General features: G+C 35.2%; 3 protein-coding genes across 4 annotated transcripts; all 3 read left to right on the plus strand.

Annotated features, from left to right (window-relative positions):
- Positions 1–605: 605 nt before the first annotated feature.
- On the plus strand, positions 606–4,772 carry enkd1 (enkurin domain containing 1). Of its 2 annotated transcripts, XM_049486244.1 has the most exons (9): positions 614–690; positions 1,106–1,241; positions 1,548–1,654; positions 1,833–2,060; positions 2,458–2,630; positions 2,768–2,920; positions 3,062–3,204; positions 3,409–3,545; positions 3,883–4,772. In XM_049486244.1, the coding sequence occupies exons 3-9, from the start codon at positions 1,570–1,572 to the stop codon at positions 4,041–4,043; spliced, it is 1,080 nt and encodes a 359-aa protein (XP_049342201.1). In that variant the 5' UTR covers positions 614–690; positions 1,106–1,241; positions 1,548–1,569; the 3' UTR covers positions 4,044–4,772. The 2 variants fall into 2 exon arrangements, with proteins under 2 accessions (XP_007229198.1, XP_049342201.1); XM_007229136.4 differs by lacking the exon at positions 1,106–1,241 and having other exon boundaries at positions 606–690.
- A 585-nt stretch (positions 4,773–5,357) lies between these two features.
- Positions 5,358–14,051, plus strand: polb (polymerase (DNA directed), beta). Its single transcript, XM_022670547.2, has 14 exons — positions 5,358–5,566; positions 6,765–6,822; positions 6,921–6,987; positions 7,115–7,189; positions 7,652–7,710; positions 7,802–7,851; positions 7,938–7,989; positions 8,441–8,495; positions 8,817–8,889; positions 9,374–9,444; positions 9,794–9,880; positions 9,965–10,032; positions 10,768–10,907; positions 13,015–14,051. Exons 1-14 carry the CDS (start codon positions 5,506–5,508, stop codon positions 13,107–13,109), a joined length of 1,011 nt encoding a protein of 336 aa, XP_022526268.2. The 5' UTR covers positions 5,358–5,505; the 3' UTR covers positions 13,110–14,051.
- A 1,376-nt stretch (positions 14,052–15,427) lies between these two features.
- Positions 15,428–18,281, plus strand: dynll1 (dynein, light chain, LC8-type 1). The gene is made up of 3 exons (XM_007229129.3): positions 15,428–15,586; positions 17,377–17,515; positions 17,654–18,281. Exons 2-3 carry the CDS (start codon positions 17,384–17,386, stop codon positions 17,789–17,791), a joined length of 270 nt encoding a protein of 89 aa, XP_007229191.1. The 5' UTR covers positions 15,428–15,586; positions 17,377–17,383; the 3' UTR covers positions 17,792–18,281.
- The last annotated feature ends 868 nt before the right edge of the window (positions 18,282–19,149 follow it).

The raw sequence follows: 19,149 nt of genomic DNA on the forward strand, positions 1-19,149 counted from the left end.
AACATTTTTATATGGTAATGTTTATAATGTTTTATGTTTATGTCACGATAATTCCTAGAATTCCTAAAGAAAAAAGAAACAAATAAACAGTAAAACAATAAAAATATATAGTTTCTAATCACGTATATGACATTCACTTTTGGACTTTACTTTATACAGTGATTTAGCCTATCCACATATCCTACCTACGCTTTTGCTGAGAGTATTTTCTAATATGGTGCTTTTTTTGTAACGTTACTTTTATCTTAAAAAAATTGTCCTAGTTCCTAGATGATAGTTTTCTACAATGATCTACAATTTAATAAAATTATAATATTAAAATAAAGAAAATGTATGGAGCCCACAATGTGACATCATGTTACATCATTTTTAAAAATAAATTGATTATTATTTTTAACATGATGTCTCCTTAGGGGCTCCGTATTAAAGTATTTCTTTATTATTATTTTGTTGTGTTTTTAATCTTTGTTAATGTTACCGCTTTTAACATTAAGCAACATTTATTAATCGCAATTAATGCAAATAAAACTGTTACAATGTTTTAAAAATGTAATAATTATTAAAGAGGGGGAAAAGCGGCGCTGTGTCTTTAAGCCGTTGCCATGGAGATAGACTCGGCTTGCTGCGTCATCAGGCGGTGTGTTTACGGGGCTGAAAACGGACTGAACCGAAAACGCGTTTAAATTACAGGTAACTTTATTAATCAGCCTGTTATTAATCAGCCTGTTATTAATCAGCCTGTTATTAATCAGCCCTACTGTTATCCGGGTTCAGGGTTAATTTATACACCGCTGAGTAATTCTGATCCGGACCCGCGGTTTAGCACAGCGCTCACACAGCTAGCTTTTATCTGTTATATATACATTATATCTATTCTATATACATTTAACACCGTATTAACCCCGAGAATATAAGTATAGTGCATTGTTATATGTTATAATAAATATATTAGATAAATATTATAAACAGTACTATTCAATGTCTTTCTTTATTTATTAAATGTATTTATTCAATAATTTGAATGTATGTTGGAGATTAATATATATAACTCTGTAGTAAAGAGTAAAAAAGTGTTATTCCTCCACATTAATCTCCTGATCTAAAGCTGATGATCTGAGATGGTGATTTGAGGTGATTTAATTGGGATGAGCTGGAGCTTCACAGCGTGAAGGAAAAGCAGCAGCTATTGTTCAGCACCTCCAGGAACTCCTTCCTTCAAGATGCTGAGAAAACTATTCCAGGTGACTCTAAATCATGAAGATACTGAGATTAAAAAAAACAAGAGTCTGCAGATCTGAACTCAAAGAGAAAGCCTGTGTCCAGACTGGTACTGAACACAAGATGAAATTTAGAAGAAAAATACCCTCATACTAAACAGATTTTAGTTTTTGAAGTGTGTGTGTATTCACTTTGTACAGTGGTATCTTAGTTTTATTCTACTTGTAAACATATTTGTGTTGTAACTCCTATAGTCTGGTGTTGATCAGACGCTGCTCTCTAGGTACCGTCCTCATCATGTTCTTCTACCATTGTAACTCTTGGTTTAGGAATTAAGGGACTGGAGAAATCATGTGTGAAGGACCTTCGATGATCTCTGGGCCCATTCCACCAGACCCCTCCCTCTTCCCCGAATACTACAGACGACCTACTTCTGGTAGGGATTTGGAAGTTATTTCACCAAACAACACCATAATAAAACATCTCTAAAACTGTATTTGTGTTCATACTGATGTCAGATGGTGACTGTGATCAGTTTTTTCATCAATCATTTATTTCCTTTGTGTCTTATCTTAATGTAATGTTATGTACTGTAATGTTTCCTGTCTATGAAGCTCGGGGTCGTCTGGAGGGGAATTCTAAAAGTGGATCTTTAACTCTAAATGGACCCTTAGCCCCAGACCCTGCTCTGCATCCAGGCTGTTACAGCGCCCGCCCCGCTCATCCTCCTCCTCGCATCGGCCCAAACGCCAAACACATTCTAGAAAGAAGCCAGAAAGGAGAGGTGGGGGCTCTCCTTAAACTGGAGGGAGTCTGCCTGAAGCCCCCCCCTGTTAAACACAGTAAGATTTAAAGCTGGGGATCACCACTGATTTACTAAATCCACTGTAAATCATCAATTCTGATTTAAAATATCCCTATTTGATTCAATATCAATTCATTAAGGTACATTTCAGTTACAATTTCAGGTTTAGCTCAGTCCATAACACAAAAAACAGTGTACATGTAATAAAACATACACATCGGCTGTGCTTCTCACACTTTTACACAACTTCAGTATCAGAAATCACTTTAAAAAGGATTTTTTATTCTAAAAATTAAATGGATTGATTTTCCTTTACTCTGAATATTAATATAACTGTGTCTGCATTTAAGGTGCAACAAAAACTCAAAAAAAGGAAAAAAATGCTTCACAAAAGAAGTTACATGTTAAGTTTTCTCTCTTATTTTTCTCCTCAGAACCTGCAGCTCAGGATTATGGGAAAGAGAACGTGCGACGGCTGCGTGAGATCCAGAGACGATTCCGTGAGCAGGAGGCGCAGAAAGAGCGAGCAAAGCCGGTTCCTGTCAAAGCCCTGTGGAGCTCTCCCAAATACCAGGACATCCCCTCCAGGGTCATGGCCCAGTTACAAGTAAGTATTTCATTTTTTTGGATGGAATTGAATGGAATTGTTGTTCAGCATTAATGTATAGTAATAGAGTAATGTATATTGTATAGTTTATAAACTTTGTGTGCTTGTGTTATCTCTTTCTGTACTTCTGTCTGAAGGAAAAAAGCCACCCCAAAAAGGCAGAATGCCAGAACTTCCTAAGAGCTCACTCTGTGTGTGGGGCGGGGGGTCGGCCTCAACCTAGTCGGCCTCAGTCTGTGTCGGCATCACCCTCTGAAAACGGGCAAAAACCTCAAACAGCAGATCCAGAGGTAAACTCACACATTCCTATAAACATACACACTTACACTGTTTATAGAAAACTGCTTATAACTGAAGCGAATGCAGTTAATTTCGTATACAACTGTGTTTTCATGTTATTAAAAATGAATATCTGATATCTCCTGGTGTAGATGGAGGTGAGAGGACACTTTGTTGACTTTGTGAGTCATAATGCACGCGCTGCGAGAAAGACCGCACTGAAACGCTCTCAGTCTCTACAGGACCTGAACAACAAGCAGCCGCCGAGCGCAGTGAAGGGCCGAGTCCCCCAGTAGTGAGTGATCATATCAAATATATTTAACACAGATCATAGAACATACATATTGACTGAGAGTTAAAACAAACCCAGAAGCATGATTGGAGCATTGTCTCTTTATTACAGTATTTACAGTATCTGCCCATATCAGTGTGTGTGATTGGTCATTGGTATGTTTTTTAATTTTTGCTTCTCTCTTCCTCTCTCTCTCCTTTGTTTTAGTCTGGAAGAAAGAAAGGAGCAGTGGAGGAGAGAGGCAGAAGAGAGACGGAGGAACGCTCCTGACCCGTCTGCACCTGCTGGACACACTCAGATGTCCGACAGAGAGAGGAGAGAAACTCTAAATTCACTCAGAGAAAGTATGTTTTCGCCAAAGCTCTAGTTACAGCTAGACCTGTAGACAACTACCGTGTAGAGATTAAGCTAGCTAACAGATTAAATAGATTAAAAGCATTTAGATTAGCTAATAGATTAAAATGTGTGTATATTAAAAATAGACAACTCTTTCAGTATCTAAACAGAGAAAAGTCAACTTATGTCAACCATGAAAATAGTGCAAGTATGCAGATATGTAATTAGCTGTGTAAATATGTAATGGACAGTAATGTGTACATGTAAATACTGTATAGTATTCAATACTGTTACTGTACTATAGGACTCTGTGGTTTGGGCTAAACTCTGTCTCTCTCTCTTTAGATCACAGGTCTCTGGTGAGTGAGCTGCTCTCTCTGCCGGTCAGGGCGGATACGGTGAGCGTGAGATCACGCCGAGCAGAGCTGGACCAGCGTCTGTCTGAAGTGGAGGAGGCCATCAAGATATTCTCTCGTGATAAAGTCTACGTAAAAAATGACTCTTAATAAACACAATTACAGTGTTCATTACTTACCCATCACATTTATCACATATAATCAAACACACTGAACCTCAGGTGTTTTGATAGACAAAATATATTTCTAAAATAAATAAATCATTAAATAACAAAGCATTAGTTAAAGTTTGTATTTGAAAGAGGAATCTATTCACTGTTAATTAATATCAATATAACAAAAATGTAATTGCCATAATTTGTGTTAAACTCTGAGAGGTGCATTATTTGTCTTCTTATTTATGGCATCACTCAGAAATGTAATTTTAAGGAATACATTTAAAATCTCAAGTGTTGATTTTTAATGTATATTTTCTGTGATTTCTGGAACTTTTATATTTTCATTAAGTGGCTTCAGCTAAAGACGTTTCAATATAATGATTTTCTGCCATTTTGCCGTTTTAAATCACTGTGCCTTTTACAGTATAATGAATGGGGTAGAATAGAAAAAGGTGGGTTAAAAAAATAATCTACCATATGTACTGCAGTCTAGTTTAAATTATGTTATTTAGTGTTAAAACTGTGGGAATGGTAAAGAAACAATGTTATTTTTGTTGTTAACAAAATATTAATTTAAATAATATATATTATTAATAACATAAATAACAACAAACAAACTATTTTTTACATAGTGCTGCCTAGGAATCCATGTGTGATCTGTGTGATGTGTTTGATCTGTGTGATCTATATGAGTTGAATAAATATTTCATGTGATTTTGAAGATGGTGCTTTGTCCCTTTTTTATTCACTTACTAATGCAGTACAGCCACAAATTCTACTAATCTTCAAATGTCCACAGTTTTGCAGTTTTTCTTTTTTTTGATATAGTTTAGACATACATTTTGACCTCAAGTAAAAAAAAAACATGAACGATGGTTAGACCTTATTGCATTAACTAATGTTAATTATGGGGCTTCGTGTGGTCCAGCGGGCTAAGCGCTGCCTCTATGATCAGGAGATTGTTGGTTAGAATCCCAGTCATGCAGCTTGCCATCAGCTGCCGGAGCCCCGAGAGAGCACTTTAGTCCTTACTCTCTCTGGGTGGGTACAGTAGATGGCTCGCTCTCTTTCCCCTGATCACTCCTAGGGTGATGTGGATCAGCACAAGGCTGCGTCTGTGAGCTGATGTATCAGAGCTGAGTATATATATATATATATATATATATATATATATATATATATATATATATATATATATATATATGTATATATACTGTATGTATATATACATATATATATATATATATATATATATATACACTGCATTATGTAGATTCGCTTTGTCCCAATTGGCGAGTCTAGTGGTGACGTGTAAGTAGTGGGAGGGGCTTATCTGTGGAGAGCAGCTGCAGACCCACAGCTTTGTCTCCAGCGTTTCACCCTCAAACTACCCCACAGTACAGATTACAGCGAATAAACCCCGAGATAAACACCGCACAGACCCGCAGATAAACATGAGTAAGCGCAAAGCCCCGCAGGAGACCCTGAACGAGGGAATCACCGACTTTCTCATCGGTAAGATTTACTCTTTTACCAACACAGTGAACACGGAGAGCACGGAGCTGACCGGTGTTCTGTCGAATCGTGCTACCCTTTGAAACCGTGCTACCCTAGTGTATAATTAACTGTAAAAATACAAAATAAGCTCTATTTTAGAGCATGTTGATGTAGGTTGGTATATTTGGATAGCATAAATCATTGTATTATTATACAATTCTGGCAATGAGAGGTTTTGTATGTATACATTTTTTAAATAATAATAACATTAATTGTTGTGTTACACTTTTGTGCAGTGACAGCGAGTCAAGGTTGTTTAATGTACACAAAAAAGATTTATTATTAAAAAAAAAACATGAGAAATGATTAAAAAGTGTAAGACAGCGCATGCGTAGTACCTTTAGGAAGCACGTATCGATGGGTAGCGTAACTCGACAGAACACCCCGGCTATAGCTTAGCTAGGGTTAGCTTAGCTAACGCTAATGTTAATGTTAGTTAGCGCAGCGGCTAAGTGTTCCTGCTGCTGTTGTCCTGACTTTTCTCTTACAAACTATTATTTATTACTCTTATAAACTGATACTAAAATATTTAGCTACAATATCTGATTATTATTGTGCTTTTATGTCTTATTCCATGGATTTAGCTCAACTCTAAGCTGCAGTTTAGCTCATGTTAATGTTGGCTAATGCTCATTAGCTGGCCTGAGGAAGCTAACTATTTATAACAAGCTAAGATTAGCTCGCTTAGCCTGCTAGGATAATAAAGAAAAATGACTAACTATGAATCTATTAGGTTCCCCTTTCAAATGTAAACAACTGTAAACTATCTACATAATTATCTAACTAAGTTATTTAGCTAACTAATACTTTTTTGTGGGTGAAATGAGCAGAAAGTAAAATCCAGTCAGCAGTCTGGGCTCTGGGTTTAAATCCCCTCCGATGATTTCTGATCATATCTGTGAATGTGTTTTACAAGAAAGCTAGTTGATACGCTAAATTCAGTGAGCAGCTTTTGGTACATGACTAAATATTTTAATACTACAATCTTGATGTAACACTGTAATCACATAACAACAATTTCATAACTGGTTTTGAAACATTATACTCTAGGAATAATGTCAGAATTCACTCAGGATGATCAGTATCAGTGTTACCGAAGAGCTTCATGTGTAAAAATCTAAGTTACTCTTCTAATCTGACGTTTTCTCTCTTTTAGAATTGGCCAATTATGAAAGAAATGTCAACAGGGCCATTCATAAATACAACGCCTACAGGTAATGCATTGTTGATTAATCACAGCAGTTCTGCTCTTGGTGTCTTTTTTTAGTGTTGCTTTTAAGTTTTTAATTCACTCCTAATCCTTTCTCTTTAGGAAAGCTGCCTCTGTGATTGCTAAATACCCACAAAAAATCAAAAGTGGCACTGAAGCAAAAAAGCTGGTACGTTTTAACTTTCCTTAATCATTTACTGACATTTTTATGTTTTTTATTAGAAGGAAATCAGAATTTATGAGGACATCGTGGTTATAATCTGAATGATATTATCTTTCTCCCATTCCTCATTCAGGATGGAGTTGGTGCAAAGATCGCTGAGAAAATAGATGAGTTTTTATCCACAGGGAAACTCCGTAAACTGGAGAAGGTAAGTCCTCTTAAATACTGGAGTAGTATTTACATTGTTAGTAGCTGTTTTTATCTTCATAGTGTCTAAAGTATAAAAAAATGGATTTGATCAGTGAAATCCGTTTTTATTTTGTAGTTTTTGCAGTGTTTTATCAGAAAGTGGCAGTTCAGAGAAGTTGTGAAATTCAAGATTTAAAGGTCTACTTACTTGCACAAAGAGAATCTCCATTATTATCAAGTCTTAAGGTGTTTTAAAGGTGTATTTGTTTTTATATTTAATAAATGTAAATCTTATCAACCAAAGGCTAAAGCTGAGAAGGAGAAAAGGTGTGCATAGACCTTAAACCACTGTGTGTACAAAATGACCCAATAATACTTTTTAAAAACATTTTGTGTAAGACTCTATCAGTTAGAACAGCAGAAAACAGTTCTGTAAAACATATTCACATCTGTACCGGTTTATCACATCTATCCTCTCCAGATTCGCAGTGACGACACCAGCTCATCTATTAACTTTTTAACTAGAGTGACTGGAATCGGGTATGTGGATTTTTGCCTTTATATAACAGTTTTCTCTGTATAATCTGTAATAAAGTATGTATTAATATCTTACTGTTCCTTTTCTTATTAGCCCGGCTGCTGCTAGAAAGTTCTTTGAGGAAGGAGTAAAAACTTTGGAAGGTTTGTTTCTCTGATTATGTATTTATGTCCTTTTCTGTTTTGTATGTTCTGATCACAATTTTATAAACTTTACAACTTTATTTCAGATCTGAAGAAAATTGAGCACAAACTGAATCACCATCAGCAAATTGGTCTTAAGTAAGTGTTAATTTTTATTAGATGAAGACCTTGAATTTTAGACCATATTTACATTGTTATTAATTTGCTATAGTAAAACTGTTTGTTTGTGTGTATATGTTATATGCATTTTTTTATGTTAATATATATGCAATATATCGTCTCTGTCCAATGAAAAACACTTATCTCCAAAACAGCAACTTTACAGGAGAGAGAAAAAAAAACCTTGTAAACTTTCAATGGAAGTCAATGTAAAAAGAGTTTATTTCAGGTCATTTTGAAGAAGAGTTTCTATTGGTCTGTTCATCAAAACATTTTAGCACAGTGTAAGAGACAGTTTTTCTGTTTAAATTATTTAGTAAACTAAAAATCAACAAAAAATGGACATAAGTGTTTTTCATTGACAGCGACTATATACAACAATATCTGGATTAAAAAGTGATATGTTTTTTTTTTATTATTATTCCTAAAGATACTTTGAAGAATTTGAGAAGAGAATTCCCCGCTCAGAGATGCAGAAAATGGAGGTGGGACATTATTCCTTTAGGCAATATAAAAGTGTCTGTTTATTTAATTTCAGCACTAATAGTGATTAAAGGCAGAAAATCCAGTGAAAAATGTCTTGATGTGTGGCTCTCTCATGTTTTTAACACCAGTTAATACCAGTATTTATAAAATCCTGCAGCGTGAGGCAGGTATTACATGACCGTCAGCTGTGCTGGATTTGATCACTAGAGGGTGGTAGATCTGCAGGATCAGGACTGGGTGCTCCTATTACAGTCTGATCTGTATTAGTAGTATCTGTAGTAATATATTAATGTATTAACGTGCTGTTTTTTATGTTGCAGGCTCTGATATTACAAGAATTAGAGGAGTTGGACTCGGAGTACATTGGCACCATCTGTGGCAGCTACCGACGAGGTTTGCTCATTTGCTGTGTTACATAAATAAATAGTTATTTATGGATTGTTGATGTGCTGCATAGTTACTTGCTAACAGATGGAAAACAGTGTAAATATGTGTTATAGAGCGCCGAAAAAAAAGAAGAGAGCACTTAAAAATGATGAGTTTCTTTGATTTTACTTAATTAAAAACCTCTGGAATATAATAAAGAGGAAGATGGATGATCACAAACCATCAAACCACCAAACTGAACTGCTTGAATTTTTACACCAGGAGTAAAGCAGCATAAAGTTATCCAAAAGCAGTGTGTAAGACTGGTGGAGGAGAACATGATGCTAAGATGCATGTTGAAAAAAACTGTGATTAAAAACCAGGATTATTCCACCAAATATTGAAGCAATTTTGGCTGAAGAATAAAAATAGAGCAAAAAAATGCATAAACCCATGTATTTAAGAGTAGCTTTTCTTTGATGAACATGTATATGATATGCTTCTGTTTCAGGCGCGGAATCGAGTGGTGATATTGATATCCTGCTGACTCACCCGGACTTTACTTCAGAGTCTGAGAAACAAGTAAGCACTTACTTATGCAAAAATTATCATATGCATAATAATAATAATCCTTAATTATTAGTTCAGATATGAGCAAGCAACTTTCTGTTTACACAGACACAAACATTACTTTTTGTCTCTCTTTTTCCTTTGTAACAAAAAATAAACAAACTCCAGATTAGTTAGTGTAAACGTGTTGATGGGATTATAAATGGGCAAACGGCAAAATTCTGCACTGTAATTTTATTATTAATTTATTTGATATTTTACTCAAACTGTTTTTAATGAAGTTTTAGTTTTTTTTAAAGACAGCTACTCTTAACTATTAAGGTTAATGCATTTTTTCTTTTGTTCTGTTTTTATTCTTCAGCCGAAACTGCTTCATGCAGTGGTGGAACACCTGGAGTCGATTGGCTTTATTACTGATACTCTTTCCAAAGGAGACACTAAGTTCATGGTGAGGACGATACTCTGCTTCCTATTCACTTTCTTATTCTGTCTCACATCATTTCCTATTTTAACCTAATTTTTCTTTTCTCAGGGTGTGTGTCAGCTGCACAAGGAGGATGAGGAGGACGAGGATCATGATCACCGTCGTATTGATATCAGGTGCACAATGGCTTATATCTGAGCTGAAAAAATATAGTGTGATAACATGCTCCAATGTTATTTTATAAAATCCTATAATTAATTATAAACTAATTTTATTGCAAATTTATTAGCTATTATAATTAATAACAAACTTAAATGAGAGATCACTTAAAAAATGATGAGTTTCTTTGATTTAATCAAATTAAAAACCTCTGGAATATCAAGAAAATCAAGAGGAAGATGGATGATCACAAACCATCAAACCACCAAACTGAACTGCTTGAATTTTTACACCAGGAGTAAAGCAGCATAAAGTTATCCAAAAGCAGTGTGTAAGACTGGTGGAGGAGAACATGATGCCAAGATGCATGAAGAAAAAACTGTGATTAAAAACCAGGATTATTCCACCAAATATTGATTATTTCTGAACTCTTAAAACTTTATGAATATGAAATTGTTTTCTTTGCATTATTTGAGGTCTGAAAGTTCTGCATCTTTTTTGTTATTTCAGTCATTTCTCATTTTCTGTAAATAAATGCTCTAAATGAGAATATTTTTATTTGTAATTTGGGAGAAATGTTGTCTGTAGTTTATAGAATAAAACAACAATGTTCATTTTACTCAAACATAAACCTATAAATAGCAAAATCAGAGAAACTGATTCAGAAACTGAAGTGTTAATTTTATTTTCAGAGCTGTAAATCATGTTTCTAAACTGTATTTAAATGTATTTGTGTATATTTCTCTTTACAGACTGATTCCTAAGGATCAGTATTACTGTGGTGTGCTGTACTTCACTGGGAGTGATATATTCAATAAGAACATGAGAACCCTCGCTCTGGAGAAAGGCTTTACTCTGAATGAGTACACTATCCGTCCGCTAGGCGTCACTGGTAAGATATGAAGAAAGAAGTAACAGCTTTTTTTTGTTTTTTTAGTACATTTTTAAGACATTAATGCTGAGCAAAAACAGATATAATCTGTTATTATCTGTAAAGACTGAGAATCCTGCAGTCTCTATTTATAAAGCTGTAACTGGGCTGATTATTTTGAAGAGTGTGTGCAGTTCTGCTCCTGGTGGACGAGAACAAGAAATTGGTGAACAATGGAGAACAAACAGAAGCATCTTTGTCTGTAGCTGCTCAAAAAAAAAAAAGGACAGAGACAGCAGCTTACTCTCTGGTGCAGGAAAGAGCAGCTCTTACTGGTTATTCAGTGTTCATTGCATGAGCCAGTACTAAAAACTATTAATAATTATTAATACTACTATAGATAATTAATCAATAATACAGTAGAGCGAGTGCTGTAATGTGTTATATTGGCACAACTTATAGCTCCAGTCAGGGTTCATACGCTCATTAAAAACCTGGAAATTTAAAATAGTAATTTCCAGTCCTGGAAAATAAAAATACCCAGAAATTCATGAAAATTTAGTCTGCAAATCTTTGTGTTTCACTTTATTGATGGAGAAAATCTATTTTGAGCTATAAATACATCAATCAGCTCAGAGTTAATTTAGTAATTTAGCATCTAAACAATACAGCTCTCAGGATCTTACTCACATTTTATTATTATTAAAGATTATGCGTCAGCATTTTAATCTGATCCATTTTAGACCAACTATAATCAATTTTAATGATAGATTTAGTTGATTTTTGGATTTTTGTTTTAAAAATCGTATGGACATAAATTTGCCTTTAACTTTATTAGTTAAAATCTGTATGAACCCTGTCGAGTGTATTCCTAACAAACATAGTATTATTGATGGGTTTTTCATTTTGGTGTCGCTCCATATTTTATAACCTAAGATTTACCACCCGTCTTACTGGGAAAATGGAGTCAGTTGGAGCTCATTAAATCATGCACGCTCTCGTGAACATGCAAACAGAGGCTGCGTTCACACTTTTCACACGTTTTTATTTTTACTTTTTTAATTTTACTTTTTGTTAAAACCAGGTATTTTTTTCTTAAAAGTTCCTGCTGTTTTGTTACTGAGGTGACAATTTCAGGTTTCAGAGTAAATAGAAAAAACTTTGCAAATTAATGCACATTAAAATATTTTCACACTAAATAAATAAGTCCGCACCCAGAGCCGGTCCTCGGCTCTTTTGTGGGTGGGGCTCACACAAACTCACACACCCGTACCGTGGAGCAGTTGCACAATTCTGGGTGTTTTATTTGGATTTGTGGCTGCGTTTGGGAAAGCTTTAGTCATTTGCTGCTTTTTTTTATTATTTTGCTTGTAAACAATTACACAGTGATGAACAGACGCTCTGCATTTTACCGCTCAGGAGCTCCTCCAAATAAGAGGTCTATCTTACATGTTGAGTGTTCTGTAAAACTGACACCAATAAATCCAGAATTCCTTGTATTTGCTTATTTAAGAATATGAGCTTCTCTCACTCCAGTCCAATCACAGTGTGGGTTTTTAGGATGAACTGATGCAAAGGAAATGAATGTGATGAGTCGAAGCAGTTATGTTACAAAATGAACCAGTCATACCAGTCACCGAGCCGAGCGTACACCCCCACTTATTACACACACATGAACACACAGCAGCACAAACCCAACTTTTACATCAACAATAAACAGAATAGTAAATAAAATAACATTGCTGTTCCCGTAAATGAGCTGCTGGAGCTCCTTCACAGCGTCAACCAGCAGCTCAGTTTCCTCTGCTGAGAAGAGTTTGTTGAACACGTCCAGGTAGCTGCACCGTTACAATAGCAATCCACCAAAGACAGAGCTCACCTGATCTACTCTTAAAGAGAATGATGAACAAGAGACATTCTGATTGGTTTATTATTTCACATTATGCCCAAATTTATTATTTACCACACCCGTGATTAATTAAGAGAATTAATACATTCCTTTTGCATGTTTGTAGCTGCACTGGGTGTACTTTTCCCGTCGTTATGATGGCAAAGACATACTGACATGCCTTAAATCAAGCTATAGATCACTAAAATAAGACTGTAATTAATATTTTTTGTGTTGTAGGAATGCCTGGAGAGCCGTTGCTGGTGGACAGTGAGAAGGACATCTTTGACTACATTCATATGAAATACAGAGAACCTAAAGAACGCAGCGAGTGAAGAACACAACAATAAAACTGAAATACGCCGGTGCTCTTTCTCGTCTTCAGGGCCGTATATATATTATATTATATTGGTATTTAGTTCAGTTATAGGTTACAGTCTTTCTTCAGAAGCAGGTGCTGCGTTTAGGGTTTAGGGTAGAGTTGTGTGTTGTGAATGAATGAGTTATGAAACAGTAGCTGAGAGTCTGAATAATGTAGAATGTGAGACATTTTTATTTCAGATCATGAGAAAAGTGATAACGACAGAAAAAAACAGACTGAATGCAGAAGAACTTGACGACGCTCGTCAGTGAGCTGTTATTTACGTATTTCTGGATTTTTTTAATGTTTTCTCAATAATTTGAATACATTATACAAGGGTTTTATGTTATTTAAAATGTTTGTCATTTTTTAATGATTTGTTTTATCATGTGTAGAAGCTCTGCATCAAGCTGTGACAAATGGAAGCCATTTAAAAAAACTTCTATCCTTCACTCACTCGCAGGTTTAAGTTACTGTTACAGTATTTTTTTGTTTGTTTTAAAAAGGTAATTTTCTTGTTTTTGGGATGATATGCTTTAATATTTGTTATTGATGACTGGTTTGTGTGAAGAGAATACAACGTGCTGAAGAAATGATTAAACACGAGCGTAATCGATCATGTTTTATAAGCGCAGTTGAGTAATATGAGCTGAGTAATATGTAATGAAAAAAGGAAGTGGAGATGATCAGAATGTTTTATGGTGCTATAAACTGGATGTTATATATTTAGTCTGTTTGAGGAAGTTACTGAGAGCCGGAGATTAAAACACTCCTTTGCTATTTTTACCCACAGTGCTTTGGTGCTTTTGTTCACATGAAAACACTATCCTGTACCTCAGGGCTGGACTCCAGAGTGTGGCTGTGTGGAAGATCTGAGTACATCTGTATAAAATAAACTTCCTTGCTGAAACAAAAATTACTTGGAACTTTTACATGTGTGAGTAGTTTGGTTACAGGTCTGGTCATGAATACCTGAAGATGTATTTAGTTTAGGTGGTATGTTGCATTTTTAGTAAATATATCAGTCATGAAACAATAAAATTACCAACTTTTACCCAGGTTAGATAGATTCTGGTATTCTATATGTAGACAATATTGTCAAAAGTATTTGCTCACCCATCCAAATCATTAAATTCAGGTTCCAATCACTTCCATGTCCACAAGTGTATAAAAGCAGCAGCTAGACGCATGAACTTAGTCACAAACTGATGACTGGATATTCTCCTTTAGGGTTTTATGGTAGAGAGCAGAATTCATCATTCCATCAATTCCAGCAATTACAGGTCCTACAGCAGCAAAGCAGCCCAAGATCATCACACTACCACCACCATGTTTGACTTGTTTTTTTTTTTCTAAAAATTGTGTTAGTATGTAACGGGACACATAATATCAGAGTATAGTAACAGTATAAAAAACAGCACAGATGTACATTAATTACATCAGATATAAATGCACTAACAAATTAAAAATGTTCCAGAAGTCAGTATCTTTGAAGAGCGTGTTAAAAGTCCTCAGTCTGTTTAATTCAGTTTAAAAATGATTTGGATGGAGACAAATTTCTGGATGATAGTCATCCTGCATCTTTTTTCCACAATCTAGACTTATCAACATTTAAAATCCACCAGAAGAATTCGTATTTACTATTGTCCATTATTTCATCAAATATGCCATAGATAGATAGATAGATACATACATACATATTTTAGAGATCCCTGAGGGGAAATTCTAGACATCCAGAAGCAGGTATACATATTACACAAAAGTTATGTATATATATTCGACTTCATTATTCAGATTTGTATAGCTATATTACACTTATTATCTGATTTGAATAAGTTAAACATAATAAATTTTATAGATTCATAGTTATTTAGAAACTTTTCAATTGTATATGAATCCCGTTTCTTTTTTTGTTTGTGTTTGCTTGTTTTTTTTTTTGTTTGTTTAGATTTTCTTGTTTTGTTTTTGTATTTTTATAATGATGGTTGTTTAATAAAACATAAAAAATATGAAATAAAATTAAATTAAATTAAATTAAATTAAATTAAATTAAATTAAATTAAATTAAATTAAATTAAATTAAATTAAATTAAATTAAATTAAATTAAATTCTCACACATTCTTCCATCAGTTTAGTTTAGGCAGGCTTAGCTGTGTTGTTGCCGTTCGCGTCCGTTGCTATGGATACAAGCTAGGCGTCTCAGCCGCAGAGCATCATGGTCTGAAATAAAATGCTGGAGTAAACTGTGGAGAAAACGCTGCGATTCGGACCAATGGCAAGAGCGCGGAGGCAACGGCCAGCCAATGGCGCGCGAGAGTGAGCACAACGAGTAGTCGGCCACACACCCACATTTACTTTCAGTCAACCAGTTAGCGGGAGTTCAGCAGCGGCAGCGGCGCTCAGAGAGATTCATTTACTGTTCTACTCGCTGTGTGGAGCCGGAATACCAGGTAAATATCAGATAAACGTGCTGTGCTGAGTCTGGATACGGGCTGGGATTCTTTTAAATTATACCTGTTATGTTTTTATTCAGATATAGAGAGTCACGTTTGTGCAACTTGCTTCAAACGCAGTTTAGTTTAACTAACCTGACCTAGCTTAGCTTAGCTTAACTAGCTCAGATTTTCTACGTTTTTTTGACGCAGCTCACGTTTGTTAACGCTGGTTAAGAGTTAGGCTAACCAGTAGCTAATAGATGACATAACATACAGCATCAAGCTCTTTTTTTCTCTCTTTTTTTAAAATTAAACAAATACCTAATAATGCTAAAAAAGAGCTTAAACCTAACGCTCACTATGTTAGTAACAGCTAACAGCTAGTAACCTAGCTTAACTAGCTTTTTTTAACTTAACCTAACCTAGCTAAGCTAACTAGCTACCTAACATAACCTGCCATTCAGTTAAATTGATTACTAGCTAGCCAGCTAGTTTACTATTTAACTTAACTTAGCACAAACAATATATAACCTATAAATATAAATAACATATAGTAGTAGGCCTGTGCCTATTAACGATAAACATAGTTAGGTTAACTAACGTTTACCCACCTCTCTAACTTAGCTACTAAATACCAGCTACTATTAATAGCTAGGTTAGAATAACTAGTTACCCTCTTTTATTATTTATTTATTCATTTATTTATTTATTTAACCTTTAATTTAACCAGTCAAGTCATTAAAAAAACATATTCTTTATTCTTATTTACATTAACAGCCTAATAGGTAAGTTAGGTTACTAACCTAAAATCCTGGATATTTATCTAACGTTACACAAATATTATTCTCCTAAGAAAAACAAAACATTTTGATTTAAAAATGGTCAATAATAGAGGCCACCTCCCTAATTCATAAAATATAAAAATATATATATTATAAGAATTGAATTGAGAAAATTAAAAACAAAATTGTGTGTGAAATCATTCAGATTGATGTGTAAATATGATTTAAAGATCATTAATCAGCTGCAGGAAAGCGGTGATGATACAGCAGGGAGTAGGTGAGCAGTAGAGATCTGGAGAAGGTGACCATAGCAACGGATCGCGAGGATTCAGCGCTGCTGATCAGATAGTTATGCAATAATGATGGAGAAAAGGCTCTCCAGCAGCAGCAGCTTCAGCCCATGTGCTCAGATTATATAACCAGCTCTTACTGGAGAAGATGGGGCTGTATTGTAAATAAGAGCCTCCTTGGCGTGAACCATATATTTTTTTTACAGCGGAGTAGTGCTTTTTCTCGTGTTATTTGTGTGTGTGTGTGATGTTTTGGTTCAGTATTTATTATCTAGATAACGTTAATATAATTTCACTGCTGCTCCTGGAGAGATGCTGCTACTCGGTTTAGGAGTGCGCAAATATATATCGTTTTAGCATCGGCATCGCGATGTGTGCGCAGGAATGCGCAGTAGAGTCAGTAATGCGAATTAATTTAAACTGTGGGCGTTTACTTGCAACTTGGCCAATTCAGATTTTAACAAGATTATAGATTATAACAAGCTGTCTATCAATAATATTTGAATAATAATAATTACAGCCTATATTGCAAGACAACAAAATTGTATAAAATTTTGTATAGCCCTACTCCCTCTAGTCATCTCCTTATTCTCTGTTTAGTTTAGCAGTATAGTGTGAGAGAAAGGCAGTGTTTAAGGCAGAGCTTAAAGGAGCTAGTCATATATTAAAATGCATTTTCCAAATTAGCATAATAAGTGCTTTATAACAAACTGGTTATTCTTTATATTTTCAGAGGAACCATGTCTGACAGGAAGGCAGTGATCAAAAATGCGGACATGTCTGAGGAGATGCAGCAGGATGCTGTTGAATGTGCCACTCAGGCTCTGGAGAAATACAACATCGAGAAGGACATCGCTGCCTACATCAAAAAGGTGAGTCTTCAGCAAAAATCGAATAAATCTGCAGCCGACTGTCAGCAGAAAATCTGAGACGTGACGAGTGAATAAGAACGCTCCTGTTCGAGTTCTGCTCCCACTAAACGCTCATATTCTCTCTCTCTCTTCTACAAGGAGTTTGACAAGAAGTACAACCCCACCTGGCACTGCATCGTGGGCAGGAACTTCGGCAGCTACGTCACCCACGAGACCAAGCACTTCATCTACTTCTACCTGGGCCAGGTGGCAATTCTGCTCTTCAAGTCCGGCTGAGACGGCCCACCGTCAGCTAACCGTTAAATACTGACTGTACAGAAAGGCCGATCATTCCTGTTCTGGGACCTGCCTTCTCTTGGCTGCTTCTCCTTTTGTTCTTTTTTTTTTGTTTAAAGGAAATGTTTGTGAGAGATGAGGAAAAAAACATGTATTTATTTTTGTTTTCTATACACAAGTTGAACATTTTATGTCCCTTTGGATTTTTTAATTAAAGCGAAATGGTTGGGCGGTCTGGGTGGAGGCGAGGACTGGTTTCTTCTGGACACTGACGTGGTGCTGTGAGCCTGAGAAAGATCTAGATCAACCAAGATCAAGAAATTGGAGGTGATTTGGTAAATGATGATGATTGGAAGATGGATGGCACCAATAATGAGACACACACTCAGGGTTGGTTATATATTACTGTTGATATGAGTATGTTGGCCTTATTGTTACACATAAACCTCTAGTGTGTCTCTTAAATAAACATTGATGTGGCTTCACCGTTTGCACTTGTTGGGTTTGGTTTGATTCTTAAAAAGAATTTACTGATAGAGATTAGTACACGTGTCATACATCTTATATATACATCAAATACACTGTAAAACACTTGAGGCTTAATATAAACAATGAACCAATGCATAAACAACCTTTATGGCTAGATTTTTACATATGCTAATTATGAATATGACCTGACTCTTTATTTAGTAAAACTAAATAACTAAATAAAACTAAATAAATAAAGAATGATGCACACATTTCAGTGTGGGGTAGTTGGGTTCTGAATTAAGGGTAAAAATTACATACACACCCAGATTATGCAGATTAATAATTAATAGTTAATAGTTGACATCTCTGTGCCACATCAAGCATCTCATGAGATCACCTAAGGGTGAGGCATTAGGATTTTCCCATAAGAATAGTTTTATTCCCAGAACTCAGTAAACTTACATTTAGTAAATAAAATCAGATGAAACAGTTCTGTGATGCTTTTAGGATGTTTAGTGTAGGTAATTTTGGGACGTCCAGAATTAAAGTGAATGTAAGCAATTTTGCACATATTTTAAAGGGCTCGAGACGCATCACCATGGATTCCTTTGGGATCATTTAATAACTTGTATTGCAATTAACCTGCAATATAAACTTTAATAGCATGTGAATGGCTGGAACAGATTTATAGAAGAAGAAACTTTTTATCTCCAGCATTAAAACAGCATTCCTACATTCTGTAAATAATGAGAGATGAACCCACGCAGATTTACACACCGGCCTGTGGAGTACATGCTCAGGATTCTCAGTATATGTGCAATTTAAATTAAATACCTTATATTATTAAAGGACAGTGCTGCAAAAAAAGAGAACATTTATATCTTGGT

This window comes from Astyanax mexicanus, chromosome 12 (assembly GCF_023375975.1).
Source record: "Astyanax mexicanus isolate ESR-SI-001 chromosome 12, AstMex3_surface, whole genome shotgun sequence".
NCBI classification, from domain to species: Eukaryota; Metazoa; Chordata; class Actinopteri; order Characiformes; family Acestrorhamphidae; genus Astyanax; species Astyanax mexicanus.